Raw genomic sequence first — 14,272 nt, 5'->3', positions numbered from 1 at the left:
ACAGTGTGATACCAAAGGTGTGTTGATTTGTGCGGTGGTGGTAAGTCTGCTGTCTAGTCAATACTGAATGAATCTATAATTGGCAGTCTCTAAAATAGTGTTTATGGTTAACTATTTATTGACAAACTGAGATGATAAACACAGTGTTTTTGAGGATTACCGCAAAACTGATAATCAGATGTTATTTTCGCAATTCATCAGAAATGTGTCAAAATGTGGCGATTATACAGATTGGTTGATATAGGGCTGGGTGTTACGGGAAAAAATAATAATTCTCATATTGCTAGATCTCAATATTTCAACTTTTTTTACTGATTTCATAAACCTAAACAAGACAGACTTTTAATCAATGCCCTTTAACACAAAAAAGACAGATTTCCTCTTCCAAAGTTCAAACTCAGCTCCAAACCACATGCTTTAACCGTAGACCTCTCTCTCTCTCAATTATAGTAAAAGACCAAAGTACATCATTGATCTGCATATCACCAGAACCTTTTTTCAGTATATTTTGTAGACAGTATAGTTCTACTTGTGTATAAGTCTCTCCATGGCCCAGCACATCTCCGACATGTTAGTGCCTTATGAACCCTCTCACTGTGAGGACTTGTATTGTAATTTAACTGCCTTTCTTATTTTGTAAAGCACTTTGAATTACTTTGTTCCTTGCCTTGCCATATCCCCCAGCTCTAGTACGCAGCCATACTTTTACTATAGTACCCACTTCCGCTAATCAACCAAAAAGTCAGATTTTTTCTTTGGAACTCAATCAGTTATGTAACAGCCCCATCGCATCCATCTCCGTAGACTTGTGTATTTGAAATAACTGTGATCTTTTATGTCAGACGGATATGAATTGAGGTTCTTGTTTTGTACAGAGCTCATGTAACCGTTCCTCTGAGGCTTGAGGTTGAAGTAAAGGACTCAGAGCAGCCAAACATCTGCCTCTTGCATAACCAAAGCCCAGGCTTGTTGAAAACAGAGCAATCACTCATTTGTGCAGACATAATAGCAGCTGGATCCTGGCCATGGGCTCTGCAACATTTCAAAAAGGGGGAATATTGGCCAAGTGGGATATACACACCGCACTCCGGGTTATATGGCAGCATTTTGGAGTGCATTAACGTCACACCTCTAATGAGAAGCCGACTATTTTTTAACATAGTGTGAAAGTACAAGAGTATATATCTTTAGAACCTACTCATATACTCATAGTTCAGAACAGGCTGGAAAATGAGGCTAAGTAGAACGCTGTGGGCCAGTAAAAGAAAAAAAAAATTGTGTTGTGAAACTGTCAAAAGAAACTGGAGGCGACATATATTAGTTTAGTTTAGTTTTAGTTTTCAGGGTATAATTATTTCGTCCATGTAATATATTGTAGTTTAAAGGTGCACTGTGGAACTTTTCAGGTGGAAGAGATGCTGGAGCGTATCTTGCATTTATTCAATTACAGATGTTTTATTGAAAAAATAAAGCTCCCTTGAAAAAGATGCATTTTCACTGTGTACGGATATCCTCTCCACAGATCTGACCTGTAACTGTGCTGGTCTCCACGGCAATAGTTATGTTTAATGTGAACCTTTCCAGCGACAACATTTCCATGAAGACCACCACGCGGAAGACCCTCCATCAGAAACGTTAACTCGTCCACCTTTAAGTAGTTTATATAGTATCTCCAAATGGAAATATATAATTATTTGTTAAAAAATACACTTAAAATAAAAACTTGGGGTCAGCACCAGAGAAATACGCCAAGTGGTAGAGACAATGTAGCTCCATGCTGTATTTCGTGAAAGAAGAGTGACAGTACACCATGTGCGCTCTCTGTGCCTAATTTGCCCTAAAGTTTTGTTGTGTCTCTACATGTTTTATTTAGTTTTAATTTGAATGGTATTTGGTAAAAGTGACTGGAATAATTGCTCACAGTAGTTCCGGTTCTCACAGTTTGACACGAGAATGAATGGGCACGGAAGAATATCAACTGTCACCATCCAGCTGGACTTTGTGTTGCAGTTTTGAAACCAACCTCCTTATGTTGTGTTATGACAAGATATCCAGTTAACTAGTACGTATACAGATATGGGAAAGTCACAATAAATTCAAACGGTTTCCAGGTGTTATTATGTTTTAAAGCACATGAATTCTTACTGTGCGTGGGGCCTTTCCACAGATCTGTAACTTGGTCACCTTTTACTTCCCTATAAACTGAATTACTACTTTAATTGAACCCATTTTATCCATTCTTCTTGAGTTTTGTTACTCTCTGACCCTATCTAAGCTGGGTCCTCACAGTCACCTGCTTGTCTCCGTAGCTATAGATATGTTGAGTGTTTTTTACCATCTAAAAACATTGCAAAAATCAAAGGTACACTGTCTAAACCGGACTTGGAGAGACGTATCCTTGCGTTTGTAGGTTAGTTGCTATAACGTCCTGCTCACTGGCCTCTCCAAACGAGCCATAAAACAGCTGCAGTACATCCAGAACTCTGCTGCTCAGGTCCTGACGAGAACCAGGAGACCAGCAGCTCTGTTTGTGAACAAGTCTCTTCATGGCCTTGCACCAAAGTACATCTCTGACATGTTAGTGCCATATGAACCATCTCAAACTCAGGGACCGGCCTCCTGCTGGTGCCCAGAGTCAGGACTAAACACGGAGAATCAGCGTTTAAGTTTTATGCAGTTAAAACCTAGAACATTCTTGTTGAAGATGTGAGACAGGCCTCTACTTTGACAATGTTTAAATCCAGGCTCAAAACAGTTCTATTTAGCTGTGCATATGACTGAAAGGTTTTGGGGTTTTTTTGCGCTCTTGTCTTTTAAAGTTAATTTTATGATGATCATTTATGTTTTGATTTGTTTGTATTGTGATTTCAGCATTGGGGCTTCTCTGGCCATGGTACCACACTTGACCATTCCCACAGACTATTTGATTTTCACTTTCACAATGCAGCCTGCTCCGCGCCTGTCACCTGCTCACCTACTGTGAAACCGGCTGCTCTCCTTTATTTATTTCCAAAATGCCTTTCACACCCCCTCCGCCACCTCTTTGTAGTGCTGGAGATAAGCCCTGCTAAATCCAATAGTGAAGAATAGTGGGGATGTCCTTGTTTCTCCGAGCTGCCAGTATTAACCAGACAGTCAGCTGTTAATAATAGACGGCCATCTTTGTTTAGGTCCTTGTTCTCAGACCTCCTGGCCCCACCTCTTGGTTTGCCTCCAATTCTGGGACTAATCCCTCCGTGGACAGAGTCGATTTGATGGAAGCAGGTAGCAAAGAGGGAGAATTTAAATAGAAACAGGACCCTATCAGTTACAGCTGCTATTTAAGGAGCTGTGGTAGGATACTTCCGCTGCCCCAGCATCAAAACTGGTGATGTAACCGAGGTAATACACTTACCAGGGCAGGGTTAATTAGAACATCTGAGAGTCTGAGAGCAAGTAGAGAGACACATTCAAAAAGTCAGTGAAAAAGTACTGTGTAAAAAATGCAGGGGTACTAATTGTCAAGGCAACTTTTTTGATTCAAGAAATAAAATATTGCCCCATTGTAACAACATGTAAACTATTTGATCTACATGTATAGCACTGTATATATATTCTGCTATTTATTTAATGTAGTTATATTGTCTATTAAAAAAAATAAAATAATTGGGGATAATCCTCCTTTAGGGTTTTTATATCAGTGGCCATAAATGAGTTTCAATATTATCATTTATCGTCTATATTTTCTTCAACAATATATCATACTCAAAACTTCTGTGACACAGCTAATGACGAATATTTTTTACTGTATATTGTTTTGTTTTTTGACTTTGGCAACAGGCTATTTCATTTAAAACAGTGCAGTCTGCTTCTGTCTGTGCACAAGCCTTGGATTAGAGCAAAGGAAAGGAAGTCAGTTAAACCCTAACGGCCTGAGGAGATTAATTGCTTTTACGAGCGGATAACGGGGCTGCAAAACAATATATCGCAAATATCAAAGCGAAACGGATGCAATGATTTAAATAATAGAATGTCCTGTGCAAAGAAAAATATATTTAGTCCTCTTGGTGTACCTGTAGTTTTGTGAAGTGTAATGCAGTTATTTTTGTATTAGCTTATCAGTTCTGCTGTTAATGGGGTTTGCAACATGCACTCTGAACAGAATATTACTTTTTCAACATATATCGCAGCCTACCAGATAAGTAATGGAGCACAAATCATTATAAAAATCATTGTATGCAGTGTATGGCATAAAGAGGATGACTCCAAATGAACCTACACTTGTGCTTCTGTCTTTGGCATTTCAGAGAATAGCCAATAGAGTGTGCGCACAAAAATAAACTATACCACAAGGCCCCAGTCTGCAGGTGTCTGTTCAACCTGTAAATACTCCCCCTGGAGATTTCTGGCAAGGTCTTACAAAACACAATCTTTTTACTAGCTCTTCATTGTATTGCCTCACCTACGCAGTGTCCCAAATCCACCTTTAAAGCTACTGTGGGGACTGAGGGAACACCAAAGATGACTTTTGACCCCAGTCTGTCTCTCTCCCCCTCACTACTCTACACATACACACGTTGGGAAGATCTAGTGGTATAAAATGATCAGCGCACGGGATTTGCAGGTTAAGGACGCTTAAGAATAGGGCTTTTAATGTCATGACGTCACATTAATTAGCGGCCACTTTGATCCCTTCAGCTCCTAAGCCCTTCTCTGCTCGCTGACACTGTCTGTGCACATGAGATGATGCCTTAGTGGCTATCCAGGGAGTGTGGAAGACCCATTGCACGTTTACCTGTAGGGTCACTGCTTTTCCACGCATTTCTCGGGTGATGTTACTGTAAAAAGGGATACAACTAAAGAAAGGGGACCCTTTGAAGTTGACAAAATGGCTGACAAGGATAGTGTGGAGAAGTATCTAGAGAACAATCCTCAATTCGCCAAAGAATATTTTGACAAGAAGATTCGCGCCGAGGCCCTCACCGCCGCCTTCAATGCCAACCTCGAGGTAAAGGACACCGCATCGTTCAAGGATGTTAACTCCATTCAGGAATCTGCAATCATCTTCGAGCTGGTCAAAGAGCTGCAAAAACCTGGGAATATGGAGCAGTCTCTACACAAAGTCCTTCAGAGAATTGCGCTCATCGTCCAGGCGGACCGGGTCAGCTTTTACGCGCTACGGGCACGGAACGGAACCCCAGAGCTGTACACATGTCTCTTTGACGTGACTCCGACGTCTAAATATGAAGCGAATATAGTGCACCCGCAGACTGAGATCGTGTTTCCAATGGACATCGGTATAGTGGGCTTCACCGCGCAATCCAAAAAGCCCCAAAATGTACCTGACGCCACAAAGGTGAGCCTGATTAGACAACTTTTACTTCACACTTTTTAAGCACAAAAGCAAACAGGAAACTGGGTGAAAGTCCGTTGACTAATAAAGTAAAAAATAACTTGAACTTTAATCTTCTGAGTTTGTCTCTGGTGCAAAATTAGCGGGAACATGGCAGCCAATTAGATGCCAACGAGATAATTGACAAATACAGACAATCAAATTAACTAATCATAGAATCGGCTAATTTTAATTATCCAGGGACATTGAAGTCTATTGAAACATGTTTTTAAAAGTGTAAGTACATCATTATAAAGTATAAAAAATATTGGTTTAAATATTATTCCAATAAAAATATAATAATAAGTTAGTTAGTATTTTCAGTCATCATTTAAAATCTGGTTTGTCTGTAGTTTTACCTAAGCTTATACTTTTAAATAAAGCCCATCCCCATAGTCTGCAGTACCATATAGGCTGACAATGGAGTTACAGCTATTGATGTGTACTTTTATTGCTCATGGTAAACTCATTTCTGTTTTTGCTCCTGAAACAGAACCCAAAATTCAGTGACTTTGTGGACAAACAGACCGGATACAAGACCAAAAACATGCTCACTTTCCCTCTCACGGCTGAAAAAGAGTGCCTTGGTGTCGTCATGGTGCTTAACAAAATCGGAGCTGATGCTTTCACTGCAGAAGATGAGGCGGTAAGGAATCGCACTGTAATTAATGCACATATATACAGAGACCGGCCGTAACATTACCACTGACAGGTAGTTAATCTTAGTGCCTAATTGTGGATTAAGTCGAAAGAGAACATTTTGACCTTAAAGATAATTTCATTCAGCAGATAAGGGCAAAAGTGACATTATTGTTTTTGTAAGGAGCATTTGGAAAACTACTGCTCTTGTTATATTTTTAAAAGCATACGTTTCTGGTGCAAGGAATTAACATTAGTGAACAGGTTGCACAGAAGAAGGGAAGTCTCCTTTTGCCCATGTGTACTTCTGTAGCTCCCAATGTCAGTATTGATTTAAAAAAAAAGTTACCAGAATACAGCTAATAAGCCAAGATGGTAATGCTTTATTTGTACAGTGTAACTAGGAGCAGTCTGGGGTTGCTTAGGCTACAGACGAGGACATTGGCTGGTAATGAGATTAGTGGTTGAAAGAGAGCTTGATACTGTTATATTAGAAAAGTATACACTCGAATCCTTTCTCAGGTTGTACAAATAATAAGCAGGTGATTTCAGGGTCAGTATTGACATAAATGAATTGAAAACAGGAGTTAAAGAAAAGCAAGAGAAGAGTCAGTGTGCATTATTCAGAAGGCAGTGACATAAACGGCATATAAGGCACATTATAAAGTCTAATGCAGTGTACCTATTAGAAATGCTAGGTCCGATATTGAATGACGATGCTGTTTTTAAAGAAGTTTGTTTATTGTTGCGAGTAATAGTTGATTTGTGTGGATTGTCACAGATTCAAAAATGCTAATAGTCTTGCAGAGAAATGCTTTATTCCAGCGTTTCATCTTCTTGTTATATGCAACATTTTGAGGACTTCAGAAGATATAATATTTTGTTTTAAATTGTTAATCACTGTGGCAATGGCTCTTCATTCGCATCACTCTAATAGACACCAAGACACCAAAATATACACATAAATAAGTCCTACAAGTAGAGCGTAAATAAATCTTCCTTCAATTCTTTGCCGACTTAATTCTAAACCCGCAAATCAGTCCAACGTTTGAATTCCCCGTGTTTGTTTTCATTCTATAAAGGTGCTAACTTGTCTGTTTACATATTTCTTTGTTACATGCTAATTAACTTGTCATGTCTGCAGCTGTTCCACAAGTACATGAGTTTTGCCCAAGTGATCGCGCTGCAGCACCACACCGCCTACATGTTCAATGTGGAGTCCAGGAGGAGTCAGGTACACAGTGTACCACTATGCCGTAGCTCCTCCGGATGTGTCTGTGTACCCTAGGTAACACTAGAGCCTGTAGAAACGCATTAAAATGTATTGTTTTGTGAGACAGACTTCTACTCTACAAACTCCAATAATAATGACAATTCTTTTCCAAATAGTAATACTGTTATTTAAGTTACATTTTTGTACTGTATGTGTGATTTGATATAATAGCCTATGCACAGATATATGTTTGAAAGTACTAGTAGTTTTTTGAAGTAGCCCAGTAACAATTGTACTACTGATTATTGTCACATGCAGTATTTTGTTGGACGGCTGGATTTCACATAAAAACATTCTTCTGGCCAATAATATTTAATACAGATGGGGGAAGTTAAAATGTATGTTCTAGTTGCTAATAGAAATGATCACGTTCAACATTTGTGAATTTACCTTTTGGATATGTCATGGCAAATTATACAAGTATTAATAGGAAAAACTGGCCTTTTTTTCCCAATCTTGGAGTATGACGCCATTACATCCTAGAATCTGAAGAAGAAAAAAAATATTAACACCAAAAGAAACACTTCCACAATGCTCACTTTGACTTGTGTAACGCTGTTTTGAAGTACTTTTTTACTTTGTCACTTCTGCCCCACAGTTTACCCCTTCTGTTTATCTTGATTTATTTCCTTTGCTCTAACAGTTTGTTCTGTGTTCAACAAACCTCAATTATTCATGTGGCTTTGTTCACCTCCAGGTCCTGCTCTGGTCAGCCAGTAAAGTCTTTGAAGAGTTGACAGATATTGAGAGGCAGTTTCACAAAGCGCTCTACACTGTAAGAATTTACCTCCAATGTGAGCGATACTCTGTGGGCCTGCTGGACATGACCAAAGAAAAGGTTGGACCAAATTGTACATTGGCAAACTTCATGTGTGTGCATTCATAGCTACAAGAACAAATAAAAATAACATTGTTTCTTCTTTTCTACCATTCAGGAATTCTATGATGAATGGCCGGTTAAACTGGGCGATGTGGAGCCATATAAAGGACCTAAAACACCGGATGGCAGGGTAAAACTACATTTTTTTATTTTTATTTTTAGATTTTAATAGGACGTACACTGTCTCTGTTCCATTGAGCGAGATGTTAAGGCTAAATAGTGTGTCTCCTATCCAGGAAGTAGTCTTTTACAAGATCATTGACTACCTGCTTGAAGACAAAGAAGAAATCAAAGTCATCCCGTAAGTATCATCTTAGCAGTTTACACACAGATACTATATTTTATGGTATGCTATTGGCAAGGTTTTGTTTTTTTTTTTAGTTTTAGATGCAGTTTACAGTGAACAAACTGTAAAGTAATGATCAACATATGTTTTAGTTCAGTCTAAAGCATAAAATATATTCTCTAGCTGTTTTGATACACAAGCGCATAGCATTTTCTTACTTTTAAAATGACTTGAACTCGTCAAGTGGGATCATGGATTGAAGCAAATATTGAAAGTTTGTGTTATAAGAGAAGCACATTGCAGCCAAAGCTTTTTAACATTCTGCCCAGGAAGGGACTGTCTCACTTCAGCTCACACATCTTATATTTCTCTCTTTCACACTTTTTAGCGGTCCGCCTGCAGATCACTGGGCCCTAGTTAGCGGACTACCAACCTACGTCGCGGAAAATGGCTTTGTAAGTCTCCCACAACCGCTTTGGGGCAGTTGCAATTACAGCAGCACCCAGGAAAATATACAAATAGAGAAAAATAGAGGAGTTGGGTTGTGAAATGAAGACAGAGAGATAGCGAGAAAAGTCAATACCAGCATGCTGCAACTGTGCTACAACATGAATATATTCTGGCTTGTGCGTGCTTCAAACTTAAGTAACTAAGATGGCGATAGGGATAAATGATGAAAAATGTTTTGTGCTGTTGCTCTCCTCCAGATCTGTAACATGATGAATGTGGCTGCAGACGACTACTTCACATTCCAGGTAACACATTTGTCCAGTACATTTAAATGCACATGGGTAATACTGTACTGCGGGATTATTCATGGGTTTCAGCTTCCTGTTTTATGCAACTATTTAAGGACTTTTTCCCATTTGAAACATATAATATTATATTTTAAACCGTTAATTGCTATGGAAACGGTCCTAATTGCATGCATACAGTCTAAAATGTAAACAAGGTGCACTGTAGGGGGTTTGCCACCTGCTTGTCGCCATGGAGATGTCATTTCCTCAGCCAGAATGTTCCACAATATGGCAGTAAACCTGTCTATCTCGATGGAGACAAACAGAAGGCACCAAGAGGGCAGTTATAGGTCTGATCTGCGCAGAGGCAACCCCTTTTCACTTGTAATGGAATAAATGTTAGATAGACAAGTTGAATATCCTACTCTGGGACATTCTGTGCAAAGCAATAACATTTCCCACACCAATCAGAAAAGTTACATAGTCCACCTTTAATGAGAAAAGTTAAGTGAGGAATGGAAATAAAACAAAATAAAGGTTATTGGTTGCAGCATATACAATGTTTACACAGCAAATTAGTCAGCTGTGTATTGACTAAAACTACACGGGAATAAATGAAAGAGCAACATCTATCTCAATTTCATCTGTTTTCATTGTCTTAAATATTTCTGTGTATTTTTTTCCAGAAAGGACCAGTCGATGAGTCTGGATTCGTCATCAAGAACTGCCTGTCCCTGCCCATAGTCAACAAGAAAGAAGAAATCGTGGGCATTGCGACTTTCTTCAACAGGAAAGATGGAAGACCTTTTGATGAACACGATGAGCAGATCACTGAAGTGGGTACACTGTATTTTCCGCTACGTGTTTATTCCTTATCTTTTCCTCCTGTCTCATTTGCAAGTTTACATTAAAAACCACACAACAGGTGCAGCGTCTCTATTAAGACCATATTGCGGCATATATTTGCATATAAATAGCCTGCTTACTTCTCTTCATCAACACCATATGAGTTTAGCTTTACTTACTGTATGTTCGACTCTTATCACATCAGGGCTTTGTTTGGTGAACTCATTGAGGTTTTCACTTTGATTTTGAATTAGAATATGAATCTTAATTTGATTGGTTTTGACAAGATAAGATGTTTTAATGTGTGGATCTAAATAATTTCACTTGTTTATGAAGATAGCCCTGCGTTGTTTCAATACATTACCTAATTATTAGCCAAAGAGGGACTGAAACACATATTGGCACATTTATTTTCTTATTTCCAGCTAAATTACATTGTAGCCAATCAGAAATGTATTAAAACAAACCCAGATTATTATTAAGTCAAGTCGTTTTAACTGGAGATAGATTAGAAAACAGATTATTTTTATAGTGTGTCAACCTAACGCTCAGATTTAAGTATTGCAATATTATTTATTTATTTTCCCTCCAGGCCCTGACACAGTTCTTGGGTTGGTCCGTGCTGAACTGTGACACTTACGATAAGTTGAACCGCACCGAGTACAGGAGAGAGATAGCTCAGGAGATGCTGATGTATCAGACTAAATGTACCACAGATGAACTGCAGTCCATTCTGGTGAGTCACAAATACATAGTTTATTTACAAAAACGTATCAGTATTCAAGAACCGTTCATGATCTTTACAAAACAGATTTTCAAAAGAAAGATTTCCTTATAGCTTTCAAGAACAGACGCTTGCCCCCCGGTTTTAATCTTGCCCCAAAAACAATGAAACTTTGACATATCCTAATTCCCATAACTTTGTAGTCAGACATAAGACTCCAATCAAACTAGTACCTTTTGGTTTCATGTTCCTCCTTCAAATGTAACTTTGTTCCAGTGCTAATATTGTCAACCCATATATTGTTCATTGTAGTTTTTGTCATTGTCGTATTGCAAACAACTATCAGTAAAAGTAGACATTTTTTTAAGCTAAATGTACCGATATAACAAAAAAAAAATATATATATAATTTGACAAAACCAAACCAACTCAAGTCATTTTAGTAAAAAAAAAAGAATTACTTAGAATTATTTTGTTTATCTTATGTAAAAAAAATAAAAATAATAATAATAATAAAAATGAAATGTATAATAATAATAATAATAATAATAATAATAATAATAATAATAATAATAATAATACATTTTTAAACCATTTAATTGTTGTTATTTGTTCCCAGAATACAAAAGAAAAGTTTGATGCTGAACCTGAGGACTGCGACCAGAAAGAGATGTACAAATTACTAGTAAGTATTGTGAATTTCAAAAACATTATTCTTCTACTTAGAAATCCTAAAACTGCCTCAGTATGAGCAGTCAATGAACGGTGCGGTGCATACCAGTAATGATTTGGTGTTGTTTTTGTGCAGCGAGCCAACATCCCACCAGCTAATGATGTGAATGGAGAAGACCTGTATAAATTCTCCTTTAGCGACTTCCCTGTCACTGAGTTTGACCTCATTAAAGCTGGCATTCGCATGTTTTTTGAGCTGGGAGTAGTGGAGAAATTCAAAGTCCCCGCTGAGGTGTGTACATTTAGTTACCATAGCTACCAAAATGTTTAATAGTTTTGTTTTTCTTATGTGAAACGTCCATTGTTTGGTGCTTTCAGACTCTGACCAGGTGGATGTATACAGTGAGAAAGGGATACAGAGCCATAACTTACCACAACTGGAGACATGGCTTCAATGTGGGCCACACCATGTTTTGTCTCCTGCAGGTAACACTTACAAATTAAACATCGCAAAAATGAAGACAAATATATGCAGTAAAATAGAAAGTACACAAAAAAACAAATAATAATCATCATAATCTTCTTAAACCATAATTTCCTTAGAGCCTAGATCACAATTTTGACATAACACAATTCACGTTAACGCATATAAATCTAGAATCTGTATATTGTCTTCTTTAAAGGCGCACTGTGTAACTTTTTTTGGTGGATTGTCTGCCACTTTCATTCCTCTTTAGAGACGTTACGACCTGGATTGTCCCACAGTATAGCATTAAACGTACCTATGCCCTTGGAGACAAACAGGTGACGCCGCTAGACCAAAATACAAATTACAGGTCAGATCTGTGGAGAGGCGAGCCTGCTCACGATATGAAAAATGTGTGTTTTTGCAAGATGTATATGGTGGAACATTCCAGGCAAAGCAATAACATCTCCATGGAGACAAGCCAGGTTGCAAAGTGCATCTTTTAAAGGCAACAAAGACGATATGATGTTTCTGAGAGTTCACTCGTCGCTGTGATTGGTTAAAGCTAATTATTGCTCAGAATATGACTGAGGTTGACCAAGAGGAGACAATATTACTAAAATATCATATTAACATTGGAATCAGATCACAATAAAATGTCACTATTCATTCATCATCCTAGTTGCCTTAAATGCCTTAAAGTATTCTATCTGTGGTAAAGAGAAAACTAACACTTTATAAGCCCAAATAAAAAGACATAACATTGCCTTTACAGACTGGGAAGCTGAGGAAATACTACTCTGATCTGGATGCTTTTGCGATGGTATCTGCCGCATTCTGCCACGATATCGACCACCGAGGAACAAACAATCTCTATCAGACAAAGTAAAACAAAAATGCCAATGCTGCTGTACAAATTTGAACTACGCTTATACCCCTTGTGTTTTGGTTTGCAGGAGCGCACATCCTCTGGCCAAACTCCACGGATCATCTATTCTAGAGAGGCACCATTTGGAATACAGCAAAACGCTAATGGGCGAAGAGGTACACTACACAGATAAAAATTACATTTCTGACTAGATTATAAGCACTGGAAGATTTTGAAGTTATTATTTTATTTTCTAGGCACTGAACATCTTCTGCAACCTTCAAAAACGTCAATTCGAAACAGTACAACACTTGTTTGACGTTTGCATCATTGCTACCGATCTGGCTCTTTACTTCAAGTCAGTAACTAAATAAATACTTTTTACTGAAACTATAATGGATTTACGTATATTATTGTATTTTTTGTTATACATTCCTATATTTAAAATGCCATTTTTTGCTACATACAGAAAGAGAACCATGTTTCAAAATATCGTCAACGCCACTGAGCCAATGACAGATGAAAAAGAGGCCACTGCTTTTGTTTCCAACAACCCTGTCAGGAAAGAAATCGTCATGTATGTATATTATTATTTTTAAACAAACTAACGATTGTCATTCATTAAGATAAATGAGAGAATAATCATACTTATAAACATGTAAATCGTTTTATTGTTTTGTCAAGGGCTATGATGATGACCGGCTGTGACTTGTCTGCCATTACGAAGCCTTGGGAAGTACAGAGCAAGGTGAGAGTTTGTCCAAAGAAACAATTTCTCACAAAGACGAATTGAAAAAATAACAAGATGTGAAAAACAAACCCACACAGACTTCTGTAATTAATCACTGAAAAATTGTGTTTCCCTCAGGTGGCTCTGATGGTTGCAGCTGAATTCTGGGAGCAGGGTGATTTAGAAAGAACTGTGTTAGACCAGCAGCCAATTGTAAGACTTTCTTGCCTTACTTTTTAACTTATTCACTTGGAACTCTTGATTTTTTGGCAAAGAAATGTATTAAATAATTGACTTTTTTCCAGCCCATGATGGACCGAAACTGTGCAGAACAACTACCCAAGATGCAGTGCGGTTTCATTGACTTCGTGTGCTCATTTGTGTACAAGGTAAGGGAATAACACATTCATACATATTAATATTACCATATTTACTTCACAACTCTACAGAGGCATACTGAAACAGCTTTGGGTGATTTTTAGGAGTTTTCCCGATTCCACAAAGAAATCCAGCCCATGTTTGATGGACTGAACAATAATAGAGCACACTGGAATGAGCTGGCGGAAGTATACAATGCAAAGATGAAGGCCATTGAGGATGAGAAGAAGAAACTGGAGGGAGGCGATGAACAGAAAAGTAATACATCTGATATCACTATTAACTCTGCAAGGTATGTCCTTAAAACATGTTTAATTCTTTCGTCTGTTTTAGCTGAAGGGAAGTCAAAGACCTGCTCCATCTGCTGAAACTACACACCCAGACTAGTGAGGACTGTTGGCTA

The 14,272-nt window shown here is 38.0% G+C and overlaps 1 protein-coding gene across 1 annotated transcript; it reads left to right on the top strand.

Moving 5' to 3' along the window:
- The first annotated feature begins 4,861 nt into the window (after positions 1 to 4,861).
- pde6c (phosphodiesterase 6C, cGMP-specific, cone, alpha prime) lies at positions 4,862 to 14,272 on the top strand. Its single transcript, XM_033984528.2, has 22 exons — positions 4,862 to 5,335; positions 5,865 to 6,017; positions 7,155 to 7,244; positions 7,981 to 8,121; positions 8,219 to 8,293; positions 8,400 to 8,464; positions 8,838 to 8,904; positions 9,157 to 9,204; positions 9,873 to 10,022; positions 10,625 to 10,768; positions 11,375 to 11,440; positions 11,564 to 11,719; positions 11,806 to 11,913; positions 12,669 to 12,778; positions 12,850 to 12,937; positions 13,019 to 13,119; positions 13,231 to 13,338; positions 13,446 to 13,509; positions 13,630 to 13,704; positions 13,797 to 13,880; positions 13,974 to 14,127; positions 14,203 to 14,272. The coding sequence occupies exons 1-22, from the start codon at positions 4,868 to 4,870 to the stop codon at positions 14,235 to 14,237; spliced, it is 2,550 nt and encodes an 849-aa protein (XP_033840419.1). The 5' UTR covers positions 4,862 to 4,867; the 3' UTR covers positions 14,238 to 14,272.

The sequence above is a fragment of the Periophthalmus magnuspinnatus genome, chromosome 19 (assembly GCF_009829125.3).
Source record: "Periophthalmus magnuspinnatus isolate fPerMag1 chromosome 19, fPerMag1.2.pri, whole genome shotgun sequence".
Classification (NCBI taxonomy): domain Eukaryota; kingdom Metazoa; phylum Chordata; class Actinopteri; order Gobiiformes; family Gobiidae; genus Periophthalmus; species Periophthalmus magnuspinnatus.
This window is presented reverse-complemented; position numbering and strand designations above follow the sequence as displayed.